Below are 13,658 nucleotides of genomic sequence, written 5' to 3'. Positions count from 1 at the left end.
CATGTAACAGGGTTGGTCGCCAAGGGGGGTAACAAAATCACCCTAAGGCAGGACAAACATAAAGCATTTACCAATGTCATCTAAGGATTTTTGAAAGGCAAGCCCATGAACCAGCAAAAGTGAAGGGTGTGGTTCAAAGGCCACATAGATACCAACACATCAGAAAATCAGCGCTTGCCAGCTGCTATGCTCAACCTAGCAAGGTTGAAATACATTTGCCTAAAGAGATATGAGGTGCATTTTTAAGGGAATTATTTAGGAATTCAGAATTGTAAGGGAGACTGGGTGAATCCTGGTTCCCCTAGTGAATAAATGGATGATACCAGGCCTGTAGAATCTATGGTTTCAAGAAATACTGAAAGGATCAAATATGGCTTGAACGTCTTACAGCATCCAGTCAAACACATATTTCTGCTCATTATTAAAAAAAAAAAAAAAAAAAAATGAAAGAAAAACAATGCTGAGCGGGAATATCGTTCCGTCTAAAGGCCAACTCTGAAGCACAGACCAACCCAATGAAAGAAGTGATGATTGGGAGATTTAATAGACCATACCCTGGATCTTGTATCATAATTTCATTTTTTGCAATCTATACTTCAAACATATTCGCCACGGACATTTTGAAGTGGGGTAGACAGTCGATATCCAAATCTTATTGCATCTGGATTAGGTTCTGTTACTGATTAGCGTTTTACACTGAACAATTTGGGCCAGATGAACAGAAACAGTGACTGTAAACAATTACTCTGCTACTTCGTGGGAAACTGTACAGCTTTGGACAAACTTGATTGCATCATCCTCTGGCATAAACCTGTGAGATCTTCGCTCCTGAGAAAGAATTAGTGGCAGTGTTTAAACTGCTATGTCTGATTTGTCAAGGAGTATGGAATTATGCCCATACCTAATTTATGTGTACTGCCGTGCTCTTGTTACATTGTTGTCTCTGAAATTCCCAGTGTATTAATGGATTGAAATGCATTTCCTTCTTCAGTAACAGCTCTACTGGAACCTTTGCTGCATTCTCGAACAATATGCCTTAATGATTAATATCAAGGTAGCTCTACAGAGGCAAATGATCTTATTTGAATTATTTTGCCCGTCCAGTGAACTATTTTTCCTAATCTTGCACTACCAATTATCTTCAATGTTACAAATATCCAGAATATCCCTTGTTTTATCATTTATGGTGGGGGTTGTGGATTTATTCTGACTTCATTTGTTCAATTTAATGTTTTGGGATGCTGAACAAGCCCTTATTCAGTTTGAACATTTCAGTCCTCTGTTGACTAATAATGTCTTTAGATTACATTGCACTTTTTGTCTTCAACTCTTTCATCTTCACAACATATACAAATGTTTTCTATCTGAATTTAATTGCTATCTGCAAACATTTATTTAAGATGCAAATTGCGGAACGACATGGTATAGATCATGTTTTTATTGCCGTTTTAATTATGCAATTAAACATTAGTGCACTAAACATTAGTGTGAAAAAGCATGGACCATGTATTTAGTAATGTTAAAACTAATTTCAGAGGAAAGCATTGTAAAGCTAAAGCTGCTAACTTGGCATTGCAAGACGTGCTATTAAAATTTCCCTTATTAACAATGAAGTGACTTACATGCTACTTCCAGAGATGCATTGCGGCTAACAGCTTCACCGAGATAGTTCCTGGCTGCGCAAACATAACTTCCTTCATCAGGTTTGCTTCTGCGTCCATGCACAATGCGCAAGAAAAACAGGGATCCGCTGGGCAACAGCATCCGGTGGGAACGGGGGTCATCTTTGTCCGTCTCCACTCTCTCAGCATCTTTATACCATTCAATGGTGGGCGTCGGCCTACCTTCTGCTTTGCAGTTGAGGGTTGTAGGCTCACCTTTGGAGACAATCACATCTGATGGATGTTCAACAATGCGAGGAGGAAAGTCTTCTTGGCGGAGACGAGATCCTACATAATGAAAGCGAGTAAGAGAATTAGTAAATAATATAGCCAGCTATTACACATCATAGATAGTCAGTCACATGCATGCCAGGGTGCTTCTTTCAACAAAAGGTGCAACTTGTTTTCTTGCCTCAAAACAATAAAATGTAACTTCTACATTCACTCTAATTACCATAATATTACTCCAAAATTCACTGTTGAAAGGAAGCATGTTCTCTCCATTCTTTGGACATACAGATTTAATTTACAGCTCCTCCACAATAATGTTTTGAAGAAACAATACTCAAGGTAAATACAATGTGTGAATGCTTATCCTTAGAACAGTTGCTTTATTAGAGTAGATCACTCTGAGAAACACTTTGCAAGGACAATAGCAGCCATCAGGAAACTAGATGAATGAAAATTTTGACCTCAGAATTGTTGTGCTGTTAAGAATCTGTGCCATGAAACTAGCACCCGGTACTGTCTGTTGAGCTGCCTATGTAATACTGTGTCATTAAAGACCGACCACCAGATACTGTTATGAAATAGCCAGCTGATAGCGTAAAGATCTTGTACTTCACTGCTGAAGAAGCTTCTTGACACAGATGCCTATGTTGTCAATCTATAAGGTAGGAGAGTGTGCAGTGCTTGCATGAAACCAGGCTGACAAATTCATGGAATGCACTACCATGGATTATCAATAAATTATTATACTTTAAAATGCATCTAATATTGCACAATTGCATGCTGTTAGACACTGTGCCACAGGGAGTGCCTAACGTTTAAAACAATTAGGTATTTTGTCATTGAATTCTCATCAGAAATTGAACCTAAATATATTAATAAGAAAATGTCTCATGAATTACCTTTTCTATTTAGGGCTGATGTCAACACGGGTGAAATGGGTGTTATAGACCCAGTTTCCTGCAGAATCTAGCAGCATTTGTTCCCCTCTCAATTCTCCATGTGAGCCCTGGGAGGTGATCTGTATAGTGAAAAGCCTGAATTAATGCCTCTTGAGTCATAGTGTTTCGATGACCTCTACTGTGGGTTTGTAAAGCCAACACTGTACATGGGAACAGATCCTTGCTGCATCAACCATGGGTGAAAATGGTGGAATATGAGCAGAGTTTCACTAGTACAACAAAGACTTTCTGTGGAAGCCATAGGAGATGTGCACCTGTGGGTGAAGGCAGACAGAAAACCTATTTTGGGGGCATGATGTTACAGGTATCCAGTCTAAAGACAGCCTTCTGTGAAGCCAGAGCAGGGAGACATGCTTGTGAGTGAAGGCAGACAGAACACTATTGTCGAGGGCAGGAGTTAGGGGTGGGAACAATGGAGTGGCAGGAAATTTCAAATACTCTCCGCTTTGATCACATCGCAAAGGCATAGTGTAAGCAAAGCAAGGAAGCCCGACCACCATTACTACTTTCAGGAGAGAAAAGTTGATGCTAAGGGGATGTTCTGCTCCTAAGAACTTTTTTCTTCACTTTTGTACCCTTCCTCTTTTTACTTCCCTCCTGCTTGTTCTCACTGCTGTACTTTTGCTCCTCCACCTCTCTCTACCTTCTTTCCATTTTTTCAAAATTTCTCTTTCCCTTTCTCTATCACTTTTGCCTCATTGCCTGATCTCGGCCTCCACCTCTTATCGCTCTCATGGTATTTTGGTAAAATGTGATTTATGTGCTTCCTTGTAAATAACAGACAAGGTGTTCAAAAAGCAGTGATTATACTTTTGTTGAAAGCCCCACCACCCCCACTGCAGCTGCTTATGTTCTGTACGCCACTTGGTAGTGATGCTGTAGGTGTTGATACTGAGCCTACACTGCTAAGGGAAATGTAAACAGCAGCAATGTCTGCTTCTGAATTCGTAGTTAAGGAACTCAAAGACACCCACAGGGTGTAACCAGAGGAACAGTTTTTAAATAGTTAAGAGAGAGGGGTATCCATGACATAGATATAATGTATAAGTTAGGCTTTTTTCCAAACATTGATAGCATTTTCTATGCATTACATTAGAATAAAATCTACAACTCATTTCTTTATGTCAAACATAACAATAATGGCAACATTTTATTCCCATTCAACAACAACACAGATGCTTTTAGCAGCAGAACATGCGTCTTTAGGAGCAGGAAGCATTTGCAGTGACAAGAACTGGAAGTCATGGGTTATTCATTGAGGAGGTGATGTACTGTACCCATAACCTTAATAAATAACTCATGCATTGCAAATGGCGTCTCTGCAAATCCATCCAGTTTTTCATCATCTTATATTTGTTGACGAAAGCTCTATAGAGCATTTGCAAGACATGCTTTATTTTATTTAAAATGTGCAGTGAAGGACTGGCCTAGAGGGCAGTCTGGCAGTGCCCAGAGGGCAGACCTGATAGGTCGGTGTCTAGGCCGGTTTTACTTACTGTTCACTACCCTGATATTATCACAAGCACTGCCTGCCGCAAGCACAAATGCATAGTCTCCCGTACCATGAATGGTATTGTAAGTGAGCGACTCATGTAGAGTGTTTTGTGTATTTTATTTAATACCTTAAAATTTGACATCAGTATCATTCTGATATTTTATTTCAGCTGTGAAAGAATGGCATGAGATACCTATTAATACAGAGGCTAATAAGTAACATTATTAATAATAAGGGTCATATCTTGACATATTTGCAAGTCTTGTCTATACATATTCGACACCTTCCATCGGATCACTCAACAGATCTATTTTAGGGAAGGGGTTTTATCTGAACAACTGACATTCAAAGTTGAATCTTCACTTTAAATGCCAAAAATGTATGAACGTCATAATGTATAAAATGTGTGAGTCTTGTATGTATACCCAATAAACAAAAACAGACCCACACACACCCTTTAAGAAAGTTACAGTAAATCAACTAAGTGTCTATAAAGGTAAATGTGAACCCAAAGCGATGATGCAAATAGAGTAGGGCACACTAACCCATTCTTTCAATTGCAGGTCAATAGGCTACACTGAACAGAGTTTTTTCCTACAACTTAAAAAGGAAAAGGTACTTGATAAATTAAACTATCATGGATCAGGTGATAACATGTTCAGAAGAAAGTGAAGGTTTAATTTTGGACTCGAGGAACATTATTATAAATATAGTTGTTATATTTTAGGAACTTCTGTGCAGTACAAGGTTCTTTCAAGATGTAGCGTCTGTGGTGGACGTGAAGAGCCTTAGCTTTGGGAGATCGAATTTAGGAGTTATGTAGTTCGAGCTTTCCATAATTCACAATGGTTTACTTGTTTATCTGTTGGCGTGAGGTGGCTTTATACCATACTTATATTTTTTATAATATATGGCTAGCAGGAAGCATGCACGCCTAGCTTAAAGGTTTCTTTTAGGTAACATGTTTAGTGATGAGCTTTTGTGACTGTAAGGTAGATCATTGTGAATTTGATACACATTTTGTCCTCTTTCTAGTGGGACATTAGTGGATATCCATGTATAGATAAAAACATTTGAGTGTTGATTGTTCAGTGTGTTTACGTTAACAGCTGAGTATCGACTGAGTAACAATGGTCAGAAAGTTGCACCCTGACAGACCTGTTCCGGGATTTACTCCTTCTGAAGTTAATTCTGTCCCTAGCACTAGTACCTGTGATCAGTACTTAAATAGGATTAGGCCTTCTTTTCTCAGTCATGGATGCTTCGCATTTGTAAACATCAGCAGCTTCCATATCTTAATCTAGCATGAATGATACATACATATAACGGGGTACTAAATACTAAAGCAGTGGCAACACCCTCTAAGACAGGACAACAGATGTACAAAAGTACTCATTGCTGGTGGCCTTCCATCCTTCCTCTCCTCCAGGCAGATTCAGCAATTTCTGCACTGATGGACTGTTCTCTGAAGCAGATTTACTATTTGCATTTGCAATCCACACCCCCTAGCAAAACAGATACCTTTTAAAGAAACTGCATTGACAATATGGCCCAACACCCTCTGGGCTTTTGGTAATGACTGTTTGTGTGTATGGAAATCCCACTGATTTCTGCACACAAATCTGACTTAAGCAGCTGCACACAACTTTGGAGATATGGAAGGATACGAAATCACATATTGCTAAAACAGCTACAGTGTTAAAGGGCAATGATTTCACAGAATATAGTATACAAATATACCACTATTTAATATAAATAGCATAAAATCATTACATAGTGTGCAATATAAAACACCCATAGCGAATAACGTTATCAAGAAAAATGGAGAGATGCTCTCTTCCATTTGTCCAGCTCTACAGAAAACAGACAAATTCAATGTCCTTCCTTTGAGCTTCAAGTGCTCTGGTATTATTTGCTTTTCTGGGAAAAGTAAAACATCTCTATAGAAGTACCTATAAGATTGAACTGGGTGTACATTTCAGGATCACACTGATAAAAGTGTACACATATATAAAAATTGTGGATAAGAATATGATATTGTAGGATCCACCCAGGAGGTAGTCTGTGACTGTATTTTAACTCTGGTTTCACATCATTGTTGTGAGACACCCACAACTACTACTACAAATGACTTACCCTTGACTGACTAACGCCTCAAGAGCTCCCATGTGTCCAGGTTGTAGCCCACACCACTATCTTTCGGGGTTGCATGGGAGTAGTGGGGTCTATGGTGCAGTAGGCCACCTAAGGTGGGGGGGGGCAAGGGATTTTACTCTTCAAGTTGACTGGATGACAGACATATCAAAACTTCCCTCTCCTTTCCTTCTTTCTCAGATACATCAGCCACTAGCATATTTTTGCATTTATTTTAAGTTACCACCGGAACAGCAACTGACATTTAATAAAATACAAATGGTGCTGATAGGTGGAAATCCACAGTTTCTTAAATATATTATAGGAAGAGAAAGAAAAAGGATTTGTGATTCTCTAAGCTAAAATAACACATTTGAAGAAGGATGTCCTTTGTGGCAAGGTTGTCATCTTTAAAGGCACATAGGCTGCGTAAAATGTAAAGGGGAAGACATTTAAGAGACATAGGAAATAAAATTGATTTAGTAGATCTGACAATGGCACTACCACCTTTGGCTGCAAGTATGCTGGACCGTGCATAACATGGAGACATCTGTTCCCTTAAACTAGCCAGAGCTCCAATGAGAGAAACTAGATATTTTACTTGATTGTTAATCAATAATTTCCAAAAGCAGCCATACAGGCAAACTAAGTTAGTGAATAAAAACAAATCACTCACTTTTCACACCACTAAATACTCATTTATTCCACCAATGTATCCCATTGAAAACTCTGCTGATGCTCTTAGAAGATATTCTCACGGTCACTATCCCATTTTAGATGGCCTCAATCAGATCCCTAATGCCGACATCCAGTTGCCCATGGTAATATGAATAACCCAGGCAAACAGGTTCCTAAAGTGTGGCAAAGTAGCCATTAACCACTGAGAGCAGTCAATACGTTGCTGTTAACAACTACTGTTAGCTGCAGGTCAAACGTTTGAATCCTGTCAAGGCCAGGTCAGCTGTAACCATTTCAAGTTTGGTAAAGTCACTACCACCAAGAGGAAGAACATAACGCTATTATTAACGGTGTTTATTCATGACTGAAGTGGTGCTTTGCAAATAATCATGTATTACAAATACTTTTTTCTGTCTAAATAGCGCCCTTGTTTCGAGGAGCTAGGTTAAACCTCCCAAAAAGATCAAAGTAAAAACAACATAAGTAGAGGGTTAGGATTGTGACAGCGAATAGTGACAAACAAAGGGAACAGAGTTGTAATCATTAATGTACATTTATTTATGTTGAAACCGAAACATCATCACATACAATTTATTTTTAAATAGTCTCAACTGGACTGTCAATTAATAGGCACATCTTGAAAACAACTCTTTTTTGCCTTGCTTTGGGATTACTTCTATGTGTCCCTTATATACTCGTCCATGTGCCAAAGAACATTTGTTTGACGAGTAGGTTTGGATCATGAACAATAGCTGAAAGGATGAATTTGGACTTTCTGCTTGGTGGGATAAACAAAATGCTCCTGCACGTTATTTTCTTTGCAGTGTAGGATTATAATATGTTTCAAGACAAAACAGTAGCAAGGAGCACCCACCATGTTAAGAAACACAAAATCTCATTGATGAATTTGGAAACTCGCACCTAGGAGGTCCGAATATCAAAACATTTAATAAAATGGTTAGGGCAGGCTGGTTAGCTTTTAGCCCTCCCAACTGCCCTTACTAGGTTTTTAAAAGCATAGTTAAGGCAAATGCTAACAATGTTCATCCATTTGGGTGGTGATAAACAAGAGAAATATTTTTTTTTAACTGAATTTGCGATGTGTGTAGATGTGTGTGGCTTGTTTGTGGATGCTCCTATGCATACATGGCATTTGTGTTTATTAACTATACTTCTCTAACAGAATATGAAATAATGTATTTTTCAGCCTGATTGTCAAACAAAGGAATGGTTTCAGTGTATTCCCAAAGGCACAGGGAATGGCACATTGCCACTGCACTGCATGACAGCACACAGTACGGAGCACGAGACAGGGTAGCATGGAGCTGATGAAGCAATTGAACAGGCTAAATGCCCCCTGGTGATCTGTAATACAAAGAACTGGGGTATTTACCAGTTCAACAACTTTATGGATACAGTATTTTCCTACGTACACCACGTTGCCCTTCTCATATCTATTTAAATGATAATGATTCTTTGGGGCTAGTTTGCAACATTCCCTGCTTAAAATAATTGACTATCACTTTAAATTCCCATTCCACAATTGTCACGCTGCAGCTGAACCGCACGACTAAGCAATGAAATGGATCCATCTATGAAAATACAGGATAATGTTCTTTGCGTGACTGCAAAGGCTGATAGAACTCACGGAATCAGCTTTCTCAGCTGTAAACAAGTTAATAGGAGAGCCACTAAACATATTTTCGTGGAAATTGAAGATTATCATGTCTGCAAGACCTACAATAGGCGTTCTTGTTTTCTTTTTATCTCACACAGGCATATGCAAGCTTTTATATGTATTTATATAAACCTGGGAATTATAAAATACCTTAATCATTTGTCTGTGTTTTTTCCTGCTTAGTACTTCATGTCAATATGTGCAGACAGAAGTTCTACTAAATAAATGATGCCAACATCATGGCATTGCCAGAAAGAATCCTAAATTGGACATGCTAACCAATTGTGTTTGGAATCCAGGATTATCTCTCACGATTATTTTGGCACATAAAATTACCAGATTATCTGAAGGAAATAGAGGTAAAGTTTAATACGTTTACTTGCATCTGCTCCATCATGCAGAGGTAAACTAAAGTAAATAATAAAATACCAATCCAACTCGAACTTTTGGCAATGTTATTTGACAAAAGGAAGCCAAGCATTGTTCCCACTTGGCAGGACAATCACTCCTACTATTTCTAGTAAAAGTGAGGTACCCAATATTACCATGAAAATATACATTTCCATTCAGTGTGGAATACAACCACAGATGTAGGCTTTTGGCAGAGGTTGAATAAACTTAGCTTACATATTCCTTCATGAAAGGGATCTAAGCTAATAAAAGCTACTAAAGTGAAATATCTGGTCTTTATCATGGATGACAACATAAAACTAAAAGACAGACACCAGCAAATAATTCTGAAAATGAGAATGATGAAGCATTTTCTCACCCTGTGAAATAGAATGATGGTTATATTTAGAACTGACTAGTAGGACAGTGCTGATTTCCGTTTTTCTGGTTGATTGTTGGTCTTTTTACAGGTGGCCCAAAATTCAGGAGTTATACCAATCGTAACATTAGGTAATGAAATCATATCTCCACCCTTAGATCCATGGATTTACTATTTGAACCAAGTTTACTTCTTTTTAAAGATGTTTATTTAAGGGAAAAAAAGAATCTTCATAGTTCTGTCACAAAAGAAATCAAGTTTTTACACTGGTATACAGGGAGTGCAGAATTATTAGGCAAATTAGTATTTTGACCACATCATCCTCTTAATGCATGTTGTCTTACTCCAAGCTGTATAGGCTCGAAAGCCTACTACCAATTAAGCATATTAGGTGATGTGCATCTCTGTAATGAGAAGGGGTGTTGTCTAATGACATCAACACCCTATATCAGGTGTGCATAATTATTAGGCAACTTCCTTTCCTTTGGCAAAATGGGTCAAAAGAAGGACTTGACAGGCTCAGAAAAGTCAAAAATAGTGAGATATCTTGCAGAGGGATGCAGCACTCTTAAAATTGCAAAGCTTCTGAAGCGTGATCATCGAACAATCAAGCGTTTCATTCAAAATAGTCAACAGGGTCGCAAGAAGCGTGTGGAAAAACCAAGGCGCAAAATAACTGCCCATGAACTGAGAAAAGTCAAGCGTGCAGCTGCCACGATGCCACTTGCCACGAGTTTGGCCATATTTCAGAGCTGCAACATCACTGGAGTGCCCAAAAGCACAAGGTGTGCAATACTCAGAGACATGGCCAAGGTAAGAAAGGCTGAAAGACGACCACCACTGAACAAGACACACAAGCTGAAACGTCAAGACTGGGCCAAGAAATATCTCAAGACTGATTTTTATAAGGTTTTATGGACTGATGAAATGAGAGTGAGTCTTGATGGGCCAGATGGATGGGCCCGTGGCTGGATTGGTAAAGGGCAGAGAGCTCCAGTCCGACTCAGACGCCAGCAAGGTGGAGGTGGAGTACTGGTTTGGGCTGGTATCATCAAAGATGAGCTTGTGGGGCCTTTTCGGGTTGAGGATGGAGTCAAGCTCAACTCCCAGTCCTACTGCCAGTTCCTGGAAGACACCTTCTTCAAGCAGTGGTACAGGAAGAAGCCTGCATCCTTCAAGAAAAACATGATTTTCATGCAGGGCAATGCTCCATCACACGCGTCCAAGTACTCCACAGCGTGGCTGGCAAGAAAGGGTATAAAAGAAGGAAATCTAATGACATGGCCTCCTTGTTCACCTGATCTGAACCCCATTGAGAACCTGTGGTCCATCATCAAATGTGAGATTTACAAGGAGGGAAAACAGTACACCTCTCTGAACAGTGTCTGGGAGGCTGTGGTTGCTGCTGCACGCAATGTTGATGGTGAACAGATCAAAACACTGACAGAATCCATGGATGGCAGGCTTTTGAGTGTCCTTGCAAAGAAAGGTGGCTATATTGCTCACTGATTTGTTTTTGTTTTGTTTTTGAATGTCAGAAATGTATATTTGTGAATGTTGAGATGTTATATTGGTTTCACTGGTAATAATAAATAATTGAAATGGGTATATATTTGTTTTTTGTTGAGTTGCCTAATAATTATGCACAGTAATAGTCACCTGCACACACAGATATCCCCCTAACATAGCTAAAACTAAAAACAAACTAAAAACTACTTCCAAAAATATTCAGCTTTGATATTAATGAGTTTTTTGGGTTCATTGAGAACATGGTTGTTGTTCAATAATAAAATTAATCCTCAATTCGACTTTCCCGCTGGGCCGGCGGGCGACCGCCAAAAGGGCGCCCGCCGGCCCAGCGGGAAAGACCCTGCAACAATGAAGCCGGCTCCGAATGGAGCCGGCTGCGTTGCAGGGGTGAGACGGGTGCAGTTGCAAAGCAGACAGTGAAAATCTTTATGGGGCCCTGTTAGGGGGCCCCTGCACTGCCCATGCCAGTGGCATGGGCAGTGCAAGGGCCCCCAGGGGCCCCACGACACCCGTTCCCGCCATCCTGTTTCTGGCGGTGTAAACCGCCTGAAACAGGCTGGCGGGAAAGGGGTCGGAATCCCCAAGCAGCGCCGCCATGGAGGATTCTCCGGGCCAGGGGAAATCCGGAGGGAAAACGCCGGATCCCTTTTTCTGACCGCGGCGGTCAGAATGGCCCTGGAAGCACCGCCAGCCTGTTGGCGGTGCTTCCGTGTCCCTCCACCCTGGTGGTCCATGACCGCCAAGGTTGGAATGAGGGCCTAAATCTTTTCCAATTCGATCATTTTGCTTCTTATGTATAGAGCCAGATTTATATGCACTACTTAAATTTTGTCATCAAACAGCAACACATTGAGGAAGGAGGAGGAAGTAAGTAAAAGCCTGCTGTATAACAAGGATGCCTTGAGCAAGGTGATCAATCAATCAGTGTTGAGGCAAGAATGGAAGCTTATTGACTGAACCAAGTTCTTCACTATTTAGCATAAGTGTAAATTAGATTTACTAGTGTTGGTTTGGGAGTGGGCAGAGCAGCAGTGCTTTACTTTAACAAACAGAATCATTTATACATTTCAACAAAAATAATTTTTGGATGAACAGAAGTTTATGATATTTGATAGTCTAATGGAAATCTCAATGGTGAGTTGAGATGCAATCCACTGACTGTGAAAAGAGGCAGGCCTTGCACTGTGGACTTTCTGGAGTATCTGCAGATGGCCACAAGGGAGGCAACGTCAAAGATCATTAACACACTAGAAACATTGGAATATAGTTGCCATGATCGTTTGTTATCAGACCACAAAGACAGAAATGGGACCAGACAGATTAGAGATGCTAGTTGGAACAATCATATGCATGACTCTTTTGAGCAGGAAGCCAGGTAAAAGTGATTGAACAGTGCGAAATACATTGGAGAATATGGAGCGGGTGATAGCATCATTCCTATTGTATTAGTCTGTCAGAGAGAAAGAGTGAGTGTGTCCCTGCACATGTGCAAGTTTAATGCCTGCACACTGTCCCAAAAATGTGATGCCAACTCTGAGTTTTGTTCGTGATCACTCTATCCAAAGTGCACAGTTTCTTGGAGAAGGAGCACAGCCATTTAGGACTATGCATCATTACCTAATATTTATTTTAATGGATGAATATGGTTGCCATTATGGTGGGAGAGCTTTCTCTTTATAATCTTTCACTATTTTACCATTTAAGAAAAGATGAAGTGCATATTATTTGCTAGCACATGTGATTCCAATTTGTTTAGCACATAGGTCGACTGATCTGATAGTGGAAGTGGTACTAATATTTAATTCTTCACATTATCAATAAAATTAGTGCCAAGATAATCCAGTATACAGTGAAATTGTGCATTTGACTCTTCATTTATAGTTAGCAAACAGCTGGTCACCAAATCCCAGTCACCAAATCTCTGCTTAAACCACAAAAACAAAAATGCTACAAATTTCGTTTTCAAAAGACTACTTCTTTGGCCAGCTCAAGCCCGCCTCAGTTTTGAATAGAATCACAGCAGTTTGTAAATCGAAGCTGCATACAACAGATGAAATTGCAAAAGCTAAATTAAATCCATGGAGACCAAAGGGCAATGCACTGTTGTCCATCCCCCAAAGCTAATTCATGGCTCTTTCTGAAAATAAGCATTACCCTCCCCCGCATATTTCATGTACAGTGTTTATAGTGGCAAAGCTTTTGGTAGGGCTATTATCTGGGGAATAGTATCTTTCAGGCCTGGAGGATTAGCAAGGGAGGTTATAAATGTAATAAAGCTAATACGAACATACGTTTTAATGTAGTGGAGCTAGCCCATATGTTGCATTTATAACAGAGTGTAAACCCCTATCTCTTGATGTTTCCTTAAGGACATCTTCATGATTTTTATTCATACCATACTTAAATAGCACAGAATAAATAACAGCAGTGGGCATATTTACATAGAACAACAAGAAGAGCATATTATAGATAGGTCTTGATTTTAATAAGTGATGGCTTTTCAGCAACTGAACGACCTTTCCAG

The 13,658-nt window shown here is 39.6% G+C and overlaps 1 protein-coding gene across 14 annotated transcripts in view; it reads right to left on the bottom strand.

The window, feature by feature from the left end:
- The window catches only part of ROBO2 (roundabout guidance receptor 2), a 709,977-nt gene that overhangs the window by 648,373 nt on the left and 47,946 nt on the right, over nucleotides 1-13,658 (bottom strand). For all 14 annotated transcript variants that reach the window (XM_069204134.1, XM_069204124.1, XM_069204131.1 and 11 more), the window contains exon 2: nucleotides 1,623-1,949. In XM_069204134.1, the coding sequence (XP_069060235.1) occupies nucleotides 1,623-1,949 (327 nt within the window). The remainder of the gene's footprint in view (nucleotides 1-1,622; nucleotides 1,950-13,658) is intronic.

This window comes from Pleurodeles waltl, chromosome 8, assembly GCF_031143425.1.
Source record: "Pleurodeles waltl isolate 20211129_DDA chromosome 8, aPleWal1.hap1.20221129, whole genome shotgun sequence".
Taxonomy (NCBI): Eukaryota; Metazoa; Chordata; class Amphibia; order Caudata; family Salamandridae; genus Pleurodeles; species Pleurodeles waltl.
The sequence above is the reverse complement of the archived record's forward strand: the minus strand, read 5'-3'. Positions and strand labels throughout refer to the sequence as shown.